Source organism: Pleuronectes platessa, chromosome 12 (genome assembly GCF_947347685.1).
Source record: "Pleuronectes platessa chromosome 12, fPlePla1.1, whole genome shotgun sequence".
Classification (NCBI taxonomy): domain Eukaryota; kingdom Metazoa; phylum Chordata; class Actinopteri; order Pleuronectiformes; family Pleuronectidae; genus Pleuronectes; species Pleuronectes platessa.
In genome coordinates, this window is record NC_070637.1 from 3,367,259 (window position 1) to 3,380,550 (window position 13,292).

A 13,292-nucleotide genomic window follows, 5' to 3' on the forward strand; every position below is an offset into this window, starting at 1 on the left:
TTATTGCTTTTTATAGCACAGTTAAAACATATTTTTTAAGTCAACCCTAACCCTAATCTTATTTAATTTTTGAAAGACTCTCAAACAGACCTTGAGTTTTTCTCTGACATCTGTGTCCTCCGCTGTGACAGTGCATATGTTAAAACTTGACAAAAACGTGGCATGTGCACATGTCATGGGCATCAGTAACATGACCTTGAACCAGGTTCTTCAACCAAATCATTTGGTCTACGGAATTTCTCTGGAACTGACATATTCCCTCTCTGAACCAATCATCACTAACTGTATTTGTGTCACCAGGGCAACAAAATGCATGGTTTCTTTATAACTTGTGTGTTTATTAACACGTCAAGATCAGCAACATTCCCAGTGTATGACTCCACATTTTTTAGATAAATCCTAAACTCATGCTCACAATGGGCTCCTTCACCCTCCTAACACCTGTGAACATCAATCCAATGTCTATCTTAACTCTTTACACCACTTGTTTCATTATTATTGATTAATAATTCAGTAGTTGCAAAGAAAACAGACAATCAACTGATCGTGGTGTGGAAGTTACTGTACTTTACCAAATGACCAGTCACCTAACCAAATAGGGGTTTGAAGTCATTGTTAAGTACTGACCTAACCATCAGTATTGTCAAAGCAGTGATCTGATTGGTTTAAATGTTTAGTATTAGAGAACTCAAGAGGAATTGTGGTGTGTCTCAGAATCTCTGGAGAGCAGAGCTTGATTTTTGCCTGAAAAAACTCAGACCATAAAAATGTGTCTTTGGGCGGGCGTTGTCTCAACTGTCATTAACTCTAACAATCAGATAAAATGGTTTAAATACTTTCACTCAGTCCTACTAGATTTGCAATGAAACAGATCCACATCTGCCAGATTGTTTGGTTACTTGAGACCATTCTGTGCTGAACTCTGTACTGAAACACAGCCTGGACACAGGTTCCCTGTGTTGTGTCAGGGAGAACATTTGTTATTTTTTTAGCAGGGGATTCTTGAATAGCTTCATCAGAGAGCTGGGTTTTGTTCTGGTGTAGAGACATTCCTCACCCTGCAGACTGAACATTACCCAGCTCTCCTCACACAAATGGAGCTGGAGCCTTACTGCTCAGGACCGGAACGATCCCACACAGAGCTGCAGCTTCTAAATATTCTCAGAGTAAAAGGCTTTCATTATTGATAGGCCAGCACCAGTCTGTGCTCGCTTGAATGATTTGGAGCAGACTATTCAGGATGATTTGAGGCCAGGCTCCAGTAATCTCCTCTCCAGTCTAACTAGCACGGTCTGGCTTTTGTTCTTACTTTAAAGACAAACCTGGCATTATAATTGTCATAACATAATACAGAATATACATACATGAAACCTACAAAACACACATTGAGCCAACAATTATCAGAACAGTTGTTGGAAAAAAATCTCCACATGATGATTTTAGAATGGAATTAAATGAAATTCCATTATTCTTACCAGCTAAAGGCGGTTCCATCCTTTTCTCCCATATTTCCAAAATTAGTGGCTCCTACCACCAGGTACTCTTAGTCTGGTGGCCACTGTAATCCCATCACTTCTCCCAAGGAGCAGAGGCAACCCCAATAATAGCTGCCCTCCATTTGTCCAGAAATATTGTGGGAGCACAATTAACCTAGAAGTCGACTTCAGATGGATTTTCTCACAGTATATAATGACGTATCAGAACCTCATCTCTGTATTGTATCTATCGTGCACATTTTTGCGTACACTCTAGCCTGTAAAAGATGCAACTGATGAAAGTATGTTTAAATAGTGCTTAACATGGGAAATTATTAACTTTAAATATTTAACATTCCCACATGTCTAGATATGATGACTACAAAATCAGAAATCGTGGATTCTACATGTGTAGAGCTAAAGCTCACTTCTGTCTGTTCTCTTTTATTTGAATACCTTTTTTAGACGTTGGGAAGGCGGAGACCCTGGTGTGTCCAATCAGAAGACTCCAACCACAATCCTGCTGACTCCAGACAGGAAGTTCCACAGTTTTGGCTATGCTGCGCGCGACTTCTACCATGACCTTGACCCCAGCGAGTCAAAACAATGGCTCTACCTAGAAAAATTCAAAATGAAGCTCCACACCACTGCTGTAAGGACACCAACATACACACTGTGAACACAGATAATAAACGCATCACATTTCTGGTGCTCATTCTACTAGCATGTATGCAAAGTAGCATTGCAGACACACTCCTACCATCAGCAGTGTGCTGTGTTCAATAAGACTCATCACAGCATTATGAGAACACCATGTTAGCCTGTTGGTTGGTTTTGCTGGTTTGTCATTAACTCTCAGAGCAAGCCGAGTGTCCAGTTTTAATCCAACCATAATCAACATGTTATAGTACTTATAATTGCAGAAACACTTACTTTTCCTTTTTGAAAAAATATCATATATCTTATCTTATCAATATTTCTGAAAATAGTCCCATTAAAAAAAAAAAAATCCAATCTAATTTCTATGTTTTATTTCTGCAACCAGAATCTGTCCACTGAAACAGACCTCCATGCAGCCAACGGGAAGCGAGTGAAAGCTCTGGATATCTTTGCATATGCATTGGCCTTCTTTAAGGAGCAAGCACTAAAGGTAACAAACATCTCTCAGCACTACATTTTCTGCTGTATTGCATATGAAATATGTTTTATTTTCTGGTTGATATTCTATAAACTACTCTGTAAAATATATGGCCTAATTTTAGCTGACATAATTAGACAGTTTTAAAATAACAGGTTGTACTTTGTGCACTTATGAACTTCTCATCAAATATTGATAGCAGTGACAAATCTTTCACACTGATCTAGTAATTACATATTCTGACTCTAAAATCCCTTTAATAAAATACAGTGTCACTATATCCATGCCAGTGAGTTGTGTATTAAAGGGAGTGTGTTGGACTGTTCATCCTACAGGAGCTGAGTGACCAGACAGGTGGTGACTTTGACAACAACGATGTGAGATGGGTGATCACAGTTCCTGCCATTTGGAAAATGCCGGCGAAGCAGTTCATGAGGGAAGCTGCCTATAAGGTAGGCTGAGTAGCTCCAGTCAAATGATTTCACTACATCCAGTTTGCACCTGTGGTTTGCAGTCATGCTCCTCATCATGCAATAAGAATGGCTCAGATGAACAAGAAAATCTAGTTTAGCCTTCCTGGATAATTTTCAACTGTAGTCCCTGGGCAGACGTGATGAGCCGTCCACTCCGATTGGACAGCATGTTGCAAAGGCTCATGGGACTGTCAAGTATTCTGGTTAAACACCGCTATTTTGGTATTGTTGTGTTGGTGTTTTGACTTGGTTCATGTGTTTTTTATGTCTGTGTTTGGGATAGTTTTAAGTTGAGTTAAGTTTACTGATAAATGCATCCACCATGATTATGAGGTGTGGTGTCTGATCGGGTCTAGTCACTGTTCATGTTGAGGTGTTCACATTCATGTTTAATAAACCATCTGGCTTACAGTTGTGCTGTGCTGTGGACTCAAGTTAAGAATGTAAGGAAATATTTTGACTGAAGTTATTTATTCCATCGTAGACTCACCATAATAAATTAACTTTAAATGAATGAGATGTAGCACAGTCTCTGATGGATTTTGGCAGACTGTAAATGTGTGAGCTTCTCTAATTTAGAAAGCTGACCAGCCAAAGTTCGTCCTCCTCATTGGTTTTATACAATCCCCTCTTACCAATGACCTAGATAAAAGCACCAAGAGTAGGAGGAGCCACTCTTTGAAGAACCTTGTACACAAGACAAGCGTTTGATAATTTTCCAGCTCAGTAAATTATGTTTTCTCAAGCAATAACAATGGTGGTGTTTATTTGGCTTCCTTTCAAACACATTTATGGCATGATTGACTGTACATGATTTAAACATATGAAGAAGAATTTCATTGACTGCAGAGACAGAGGACATCCTCATTTGACAGACTACTGCAGAAAACAGTAACTGCACAGTCTCATAGCAAACATTGAAATGTCAAAAGTTATTGTTGTTCCCCCTACACACACACATACACAGACCCCTTACACACACCGACTTACAAAGTTATAGCAATAGTAGTCATGTTGTAGCCTCTTGTAACAATGACTTTGGTGGTTGTGTTACATTTATCTTTGCAGTCTTGTGCAAAAAGAGTCCCTGCCAGTAGAGATTTTTAATCTCGAACGTATGAGTCTCTAAGGACCATCAGTGTATGTGGTCACTGGGTGTGGCTGCCTGCAGTGGAGAAGTGGCCTGAGGAGGAGAGACAGGGGACAGCTGTGTGTGTGTGAGAGTGTGTGTATGAGAGAGAGAGATAGTGATGTAAATTTTTTTAGGGAGGAGACTGGTGAGCTCAACTGCGTTTTTTAAAATTATAAACCAGAATATCCAACCAGCCTTTATTGTACTTTGCTTGTCTTTTTTAACAGTTAGATTCATAATAATAATTGCTGATATGTAGGAAATTATCTCTGATGAAGTACTAACATGACTAAGGACTTTTGGCAGATTCATCGCATTCAAGTACTGACATTAATAATAAGCTATATAAGCTATATAATCAAAAGACATCGCATGGCATTAACAGTGTGTCTTGGCCTCAACGACACCCCTGTATACATGTGTGGTCTGTCAAATGTTCACTAATAAATATCTTTGGCTATTGACAGGAAAGCTTCACATTCAAACCGGATTGTTACCTTTTATTTATATGTTTAGCGTAAATCAAGACTCACACAGAGGAGCAGATCTCTCCTCCTATCAAGGGCCATTAAACATTATTATTACAGCCTCTGAGGACTATACTCAATTGAACACCAATATCACTAACCTCTCTAGTGTGATGACTGGAACTGCCTTTATTTGGAGAAACATCTGGTGGCAGATGATGATGATGATGATGATGATGATGCTACTTACAGCTGATTTTAGCCAAACCAATTAGCTCAAACTAATTCTCACCTCTGGTAGTGCTATGCAAGGCTTACAGAGACAGTAACTCTCCCCTCCTTTCAAACTCTGAAGTAATCACACAGACAAACATGTGCTGTTGGCTGGTGTTTGTTATGTTTGTTGATTCATGTCTGTCAGTGCTTGTTCATTATCTTTTTCTACATCAATAATCTGCTGATGGAGATTAAGGTGGGAAGAGATGTTACACCATACTGATGATGGGCTGGTGAAACGCTACATGGTTCCATAAAGCAATACATTTGTGTTTTAACATAAATTCAGCAGTATTTACAAGTGTAGACTTCTGTTGTGCAGGCTGAAGAGTTAAAAAAAATAGAATTTGTTATTGAGTAATGTACATTATCAATATTAACATCCAAACAAGCACAAACCAAATACTTGGGCTGGGCGATATGATAAAAATACTCTAGATTTTCAAGATTTTTTTCATATCAGTCGATATCGATATATATCTTGATATAAATCAAATAACCAGCAATGTCCTTCTTTGACATTTTTGTGTATGTATAATGTTCGTCTTATGTAGAAAGGTTTTTCTTATGAACAAAACCGATTTTTACTTGCTCCTACAATCACCATGTGCCACTTCACTTTACTTAGATCATTTCATACAAACCACTACAGTAAAATAGTGTATTATAATGTACATACTGCATTTTCTTAATTTTGATTTGATTTCTTTAATTCTGTTGTCTTATATTTCTATCATCTGATAGTCACGTGGGATGTTCACCATTTAGTCCTATATTCTAAAATAGTTTGACCTGATCGTTCCTGTCACTTTAACCCTGATCTCCTGACTGTGCGCCATCACGTTACATCTTGTGTTGTGTAGCAGGTTTAAACATTTGACTCAAGAGCGAATCAAACAAACACAAAGTTAACGTCATTCGTGTCCTAATAACTTGTGATCATTGATGGTGTTTATTGTTAAAGTGTAAAGTGAGCGCAGGTCAGAGGGGGAGTGAGGAGGATGCAGACTCTGACAGAGACTCTGACACAGGACCTTTATTTAGCAACTGTCCTGGTCCTGAAGCAGCGGTGTGATAATGATTCAGTGGTGGAAACCTGCTGAAGCAATGAACGTAGCAAAAAACATGAAAATGTCCAGTCACTGCATCTATGCAGAGTTGTCCACCTCTGGAGGAGCCGAAACATTTGCCCGTGTGCTGCTACTCCTCCTACACTCTGTGCTGTGTGTGTCAACCTAACCTGACGTGGCTGTAACTCTATTCCAGCCAGACGATTGGTTCGGCACAGCGCCATTCTCATTATCATTGGCTGTTCGCGTTGTCTGTCAAAACATGGAAGGAATGAGTTCTATCCAAGTTATATCGACATGTCTTAAATTTCTATCGAGGAAAAGTTATATCGCGATAATTATCGTTATCCTTTTATAGCCCAGCCCTACTTGCATAGCATAATTACCACTTGTATGTGAATGTATGATCTGCTGAAGTCAGGTGGGATCAAATGGTGCTCAAATACAAAGGCAGGGTTGTTGTGTTGATGGCAGAATGTAGCTCAGGTGTACAGGTGTATCAGTAGGAAACAGGAAATCATGCCACACACACCAGGAAAGGAGAGAACAGCAGGAAAACAAGGGGAAGTCCTGACAAGTCCTAAAAACAAGTTGATGTGCTTGGAAGAGTGTTACTCACAGAGTAGTCATTGTCATCCTTTAAGTGGGATAAAAACAGTTTAATATGGGGACATTAAGTTCCACTGAATTTTCCAGTTGGTCTGGTAATACAGCTTATTCTGGTCAACTTTCAAATTGAGATCCAGTAATACTCAGACTGAAAGTTTTGTTTCAGTCTCCACCAACTCCTGGGACAAATATGTGGCTCTTCATTTTTGAATTGTTATATTATCCATTGATCATGTAGAATTATTGATGGAAGACATGATTCAACATCACTGTTGGACAGAGAGGAAATGTGCTGTTTTCAGAAATCTGAATCCGTCTCAAATCTGGAGCCAAATGAATACATCGAGTTTTTGAACAATGCCTCTGGACAGATTCAGACTCCTGGCTCCCTGCTGGCTCCTCCAGTGATGTCATTGTTTTTGCCCCGGTCACATCCCTGGTGTGCATTCTACAGGAGGAAGGAGGGGGAGGGGGCTTTAGCTCTTATCTGCAGTGGGGCTGGAGGGATGAGCTGAAAGGGAGAAGATGTAATAAAAACACAGAGGTGGAGAGAATGTGAGCAAAGGAGGAGCTGGGCATCTGCAGTGACTCAGCATCAAGTGTGGCTCATTGGATTGGCTGTGGAGAAATCAAGCGATTGGCTGCACACTGTTACCACACCTCTTGTCTTCACGTCATAGAGTAGTTCTCTAGGAGCCATGACACAACCCACGCCTCTCTGATAAATCCCTCACACCGAGCACTATTTCTTCTCTGGCTGCTTTCGACCTACTATAAAAGCAGCACTGCTTCTTCAGGCATGATCTTTATTCAGGTGCAAAACAAGGCAAGTCATGAGTCTGAGAAATATGCGTTAAGGGGAACCATAGAGACTGAAGTAAATCTGAAACACTCACCACATCTAAAATATGATCGCTGCAGGGATTTGTTGTTTATAGTGACATAGTGTCATTTATAACTGCTGTTAGCTGTGGTACCGAAACAAACCTTGTTATTCATTCAGGCTTGGATCTAGATTTCATGTTTGTCACAGACATTTTTAAACTGCTATCACCAAGGAAAATACACATCATATTACACTCATACTGTACTGTGATTAAGTTATATCTTTACATGAAACTCTGCATATAATGTTAACATCAATAGTTCCATCATAGTAAGTTCGATTAATTTAGTTAAGGTTCATCTCACACAATTAGACAGGTTCTCATTTGCTATTGTGACTTATGTTGCAACACATGATCAACAGCAGCCTTATATGAACATGTCATGGCTGTAGTGATAAACATAATCACATAACAAGCTTTATATAATTCAGCCATTTACTGTATGAACATAAGCTAGTAACTTCATGCTCAATTCCCAGAGGCCTTTTGCACTAAAATAAGTGCGTATACAGGTTTTTAAACATTGATAAAGAAAAGGAGACTGACCCCTTTTCTATCCTCAGTGGCCCTTCTTCTAGTCTGCTGGTGTTTCATGTTCAGTGCTACGAACACACCAGAAAATAGGATTAGTAAACAAGAAAGTAGCATGGAGGACAGTGATTATGTTTACGGCGGAAAATTGTTGTTTCCATCATCGATGACCAGAGCCAGTGCAGATAAATACTTGTGACTAATGCAGTGTCATCTGACCATGACAGAGTGCTGTTTGCACTCTTTACACTGAAGACTAATCCAGACGTTAGAGGGTTTTTACTTCTTTAGTGTATAACCAACACTGTCACTGACTTTTTAAAAACATAAAAGAAATGTATATTGGCTCCACCTTTAACCACAACCACTAGTTTTCTTCCTGCCAAAGCTTTTCAATTGCAGCTATTCATGAAGACAGTATTATTGTGTGTTGTATAATGACTTAGTTTCATGTTTAAGTGTACCTGGCTTTCTCACATGTTTGTATTGTTGCACTTAGTAGGATTAGTACGTTATCTGCCTGCTAGTTTAGACCTAAGGACATCAGTTGCTTGGACAACATGTTCAGATGGAAACTAGTCGCCTCTCATACAGCTTTTTTAAGTGTGTGTGTGTGTGTGTGGAGGGGGGGGGGGTGGTTGTTGATAATTGAGAAGAACAATAGTTTATGTTAAAAGTTAAACCGTGTGTTTTCCTTTCTGATTTCTGCCCTCGTGTAGTCTGGTCTGGTGTGCCGTGAAAACCCAGAGCAGCTGATCATCTCCTTAGAACCCGAGGCAGCATCAATCTACTGCCGCAAGCTCCGCCTCCACCAGATGGTGGACCTGGGCACCCAGACCACCCAGAACGGCTTCAGCCCCACTGACAACGCAGGGAGTGCAACCAACCAAGGTATGTCCCATCAACACTGACATCAAGTGGTGCTGTTTCATTTGATACAGTGATGATGCTTCCACACAACAATTCTCACCATGCTTCGTCGATTACTAATTATGCATGCCACCATACTGATAATCTTTATTAATGTGTGTGTATTTATTGCCTCCTGATGAATGTCATGTCTTCCATAGTTTCTTCAGATCATGGTAAACATGCCTTATTTCTACATTAAAATACAAAGTGCATGAGGGTTTAAAAGCACATTGAATTTTTATTTCTTTCGAATCATCACATTTCCTGTTGCTCTTGCTTCTTTTTCTGAGATTCACTTCTATACAACAACAAAACATCATTACTCGATAATTCATGTCTGTGGTTTTACTGAAGGGCTCAGACCTCCTCACAGCTCAGTGCTGATGGGAGTGTGTATTTTACATTGTCAGCCTATACACAGATTAATACAGTGACTAACCAACCCTAAATAGCGATAACCTTTATTTGTGTTGCACCTTTCTTAACAACATTACAAGGTGCTTCACAAAACGATAAAATCAACAATCAAACAACAATAGAACAATCCATCCATTATGTACACAACTAGACACCCTGTAGAGATCAGCAGCACATCTCATGGCCAACATATTGCAACAAAAAAGAATAAAATAAGTTGACAAATAGAGATGAAAGCTTTTTAAGGAGGAATTTAAAAGCAGTCACAGATTTAGCATTTCTCAGCATGAGCTTTGAAACATTTACTCTGTATGAAGCCTAAGCCTGCAAGTGCACCAACTGAACTGGATGCTCCTTCTGATGCTTGAATATCCTGTATTCTCATTAAGTAGTTGCACACATACTGTTTTCATGTTGTTCAGCCAAACACAACAAACAAAATAGCTTTTCTTCTTCTTCTCCTTCTTCTTGTCAGGTCACCATTATGGTCGTTAGTAGGCACGTGTGTAATGTGCATGTGTGTCCAGCTCCCTGGTTATATTGTGTCCGCTTTCCACATTCCGCATTATCAAAAACTTACAGTTAATATAGGTACACTGTTTTGCAAATTTCAAAAAGTGACCTACTTTGAAACCTTTTAATACAACAAACCAACAGGAGAGAGTCACTCCAGTATCTAAACTATAGGTAACAAAGGACTATTACTTTGACCAGTTCCAGCTTATAACCTCTTCTTAAATAAAACATTTAAAACCAAGTTACATTAAGGAAAATCATTACATTTCTAACCTTAACATAATTGTTATAAGTCTTTGGTCTTTATTCCCGTTCTCTTAATCAACATTTTCACAAATTTTGATGCAAACGTTTAGAACACATACAATTATAAAGATATAGATACAATATTTGAAAAGGTAAAACCTCAGAGGGACAGCTGTTATTTAGCAGCATGTCAAGCAGCAACAGCAAATACCCACCTCTCCCTTCTTCTTCCACCTTTATTTGTGCAAATGTTTTTGTTCATCATCAACCAAAATGCAGGTTCACAAGGGGGCTTTTGGTTTATACTATTTTGTGTAAAGACAATCAATGTACTCAGATTCAACTGGTTGGTATAATTTATTAGAAAGACAACAGTTTAACCTAAATCTTTACTTTATAAAGATTAAGATTTATTAACATGGCGTATATCAATTACGATTTTTTTAGACCCAAGCTTAAATTCCATGTTTAGCAATGTATCGGATATTATCAGTCTATCTGAATTGTGAAGAACCATAGAGACGGTCATCTTTTCCTTTTGACTTTCCCATAATGAACGTTTCCCACTGAAACGTCCGTTGCCCAATATACGTTTCACCTCAAATGATAGATATGTGTTGTTTAATGTCTCATGTTAGATAATCATTTCCTGGCTGACACAAATTTTACTGAAACCAATCAGTTTCATATTGAACTATTTCCAAATATACGTTCAACAGAACATAGTTGTATGTCATCTCTTCTGAGAATGCTAATTGTTCTCTATTTTGATGAGGTTGTTAAGTGCAGACCTCTCTTGGTGTGCTAGCTGGTGAGCCGTACTTCCTTCTTCATATTGTTTCCTCTGTGTAGGAGGAAATCACCCTCTGACACTGACCTCAGCCAGGTCTTCCTGCTATTAGCCAGTCAAACTCAGGTCACATGGCCTCACTGTCCTGCAGATTAAACACCCTGTAGTAGACTGTGCTTGTTAGAGGAAGTAAATAAATACAAAAGAACTACTGACTCGATGTTGGATGAGCTGATCTGGACTAAGGGTTTATTTATAGTGCAGATAGTTACTTTTATTCATCTTTTATTTCATGTGTCTGTCATACTGCCTCCTTGGCATGTTTTCTTTAGAAAGTCACGTGTGTGCATTTATTTCTAAAATCATATTTTTTGTAAACCCTATTAATGTGACATTGCCTGCCAGTGTCTTGTTCTCTTCTTTCACTGCATGTTCACTCTGTGAGCAACATTATTTGTGTGTGCGTGTCTGTGTTCGCACATGTGTGTGTGTGTGTGTGTTCTCTACTTATTAATAACTTAAATGATCCATGCCTAATTCTATAGGAATCAGCTATTGCTAACATGATACAAGTGCATCTCAGCCTGCTGCTTGCTGCCTCTCACACACACACACACACACACACACACACACACACACACACACACACATACACACACACACACACACACACACACACACAGCAGAGCTTCACGCCTTCATCACGCTCACCAGAACATTCTTTCTCTGTTAACAACCAGCCAAGGAGCATGTTCGGCGCAACCGGCAGAGCCGCACCTTTTTGGTGGAAAATGTCATAGGGGAGCTTTGGTCGGAGCTGGAAGAAGGTAGAGTCTTTAACTTCTTTTACTCATCTGTTGTGATTTCCTTTCCTTCTTTAGAGGGTAACTGCTCTTGCTGTTTGCTATGATGCCAATCTGTCATATTAGGTACAGGCAAGGGACTCTTGCGTGCTTGCGTACCCCTTCTTGAATGTCTCTGAAAACGCAGAAGCATGCGCCGGCCTTAAGTATATATTATATTTGAAGACATTGATGCGGGCCAATTAAAAATGGATGGTGGGCGCGGGCCGTAGTTTGGACACCCCTGCTTTAGACAGTGGACTCAAATGGAGCAGGCAGAAGATCAGATACAGTGCCTTGCATAAGTATTCACCCCCTTTGGACTTTTCTACATTTTGTCATGGTATAACCACAGATTAAAATTTATTTCATCGTGAGTTTATGTAATGGACCAACACAAAATAGTGCATCATTTGGAAGTGGGGGGAAATATTACATGGATTTCACAATTATTTACAAATAAAAATCTGAAAAGTGTTGAGTGCATATGTATTCACCCCCTTTACTGTGAAACCCCTAACAAAGATCTGGTGCGACCAATTGCATTCACAAGTCACATTTGCAAGTCACATAATTAGTAAATAGGGTCCACCTGTCTGCAATTTAATCTCAGTATAAATACACCTGTTCTGTGACGGACTCAGAGTTTGTTGGAGATCATTACTGAACAAACAGCATCATGAAGACCAAGGAGCTCATCAAACAGGTCAGGGATAAAGTTGTGGAGAAATATGAAGCAGGGTTAGGTTATAAAAAACTATCCAGAGCTTTGAACATCTCTCTAAGCACCATAAAATCCATCATAAGAAAATGGAAAGAATATGGCACAACCGCAAACCTACCAAGAGGAGGCCGTCCACCCAAACTGAAGAGCCGGACAAGGAGAAAATTAATCAGAGAAGCAACCAGGAGGCCCATGGTTACTCTGGAGGAGTTGCAGAGATCCACAGCTGAGGTGGGAGAATCTGTCCACAGGACAACTATTAGTCGTCTACTCCACAAATCTGGCCTTTATGGAAGAGTGGCAAGAAGAAAGCCATTGTTGAAAGGGATCCATAAAAAATCCCGTTTGGAGTTTGCCAGAAGCCATGTGGGAGACACAGCAAACATGTGGAACAAGGTGCTCTGGTCAGATGAGACCAAAATTGAACTTTTTGGCCTCAATGCAAAACGCTATGTGTGGCGAAAACCCAACACTGCCCATCACCCTGAGCACACCATCCCAACAGTGAAACATGGTGGTGGTAGCATCATGCTGTGGGGATGCTTCTTTTCAGCAGGTACAGGGAAACTGGTCAGAATAGAGGGAAAGATGGATGGAGCCAAATACAGGGAAATCCTTGAAGAAAATCTGATGCAGTCTGCAAAAGACTTGAGACTGGGGCGGAGGTTCATCTTCCAGCAGGACAATGACCCTAAACATACAGCCAGAGCTACAAAGGAATGGTTTGGATTAAAGAATGTTAATGTCTTAAAATGGCCCAGTCAAAGCCCACACCTCAATCCAATAG

The 13,292-nt window shown here is 39.7% G+C and overlaps 1 protein-coding gene across 5 annotated transcripts in view; it reads left to right on the plus strand.

Annotated features, from left to right (window-relative positions):
* Window positions 1-13,292, plus strand: part of hspa12a (heat shock protein 12A) — a 43,897-nt gene that overhangs the window by 21,120 nt on the left and 9,485 nt on the right. For 4 of the 5 annotated variants that reach the window (XM_053436520.1, XM_053436522.1, XM_053436521.1 and 1 more), the window contains exons 4-8: window positions 1,941-2,127; window positions 2,521-2,625; window positions 2,949-3,065; window positions 8,778-8,949; window positions 11,680-11,766. In XM_053436520.1, the coding sequence (XP_053292495.1) occupies window positions 1,941-2,127; window positions 2,521-2,625; window positions 2,949-3,065; window positions 8,778-8,949; window positions 11,680-11,766 (668 nt within the window). The remainder of the gene's footprint in view (window positions 1-1,940; window positions 2,128-2,520; window positions 2,626-2,948; window positions 3,066-8,777; window positions 8,950-11,679; window positions 11,767-13,292) is intronic. The other variant, XM_053436524.1, reaches the window with a different exon arrangement.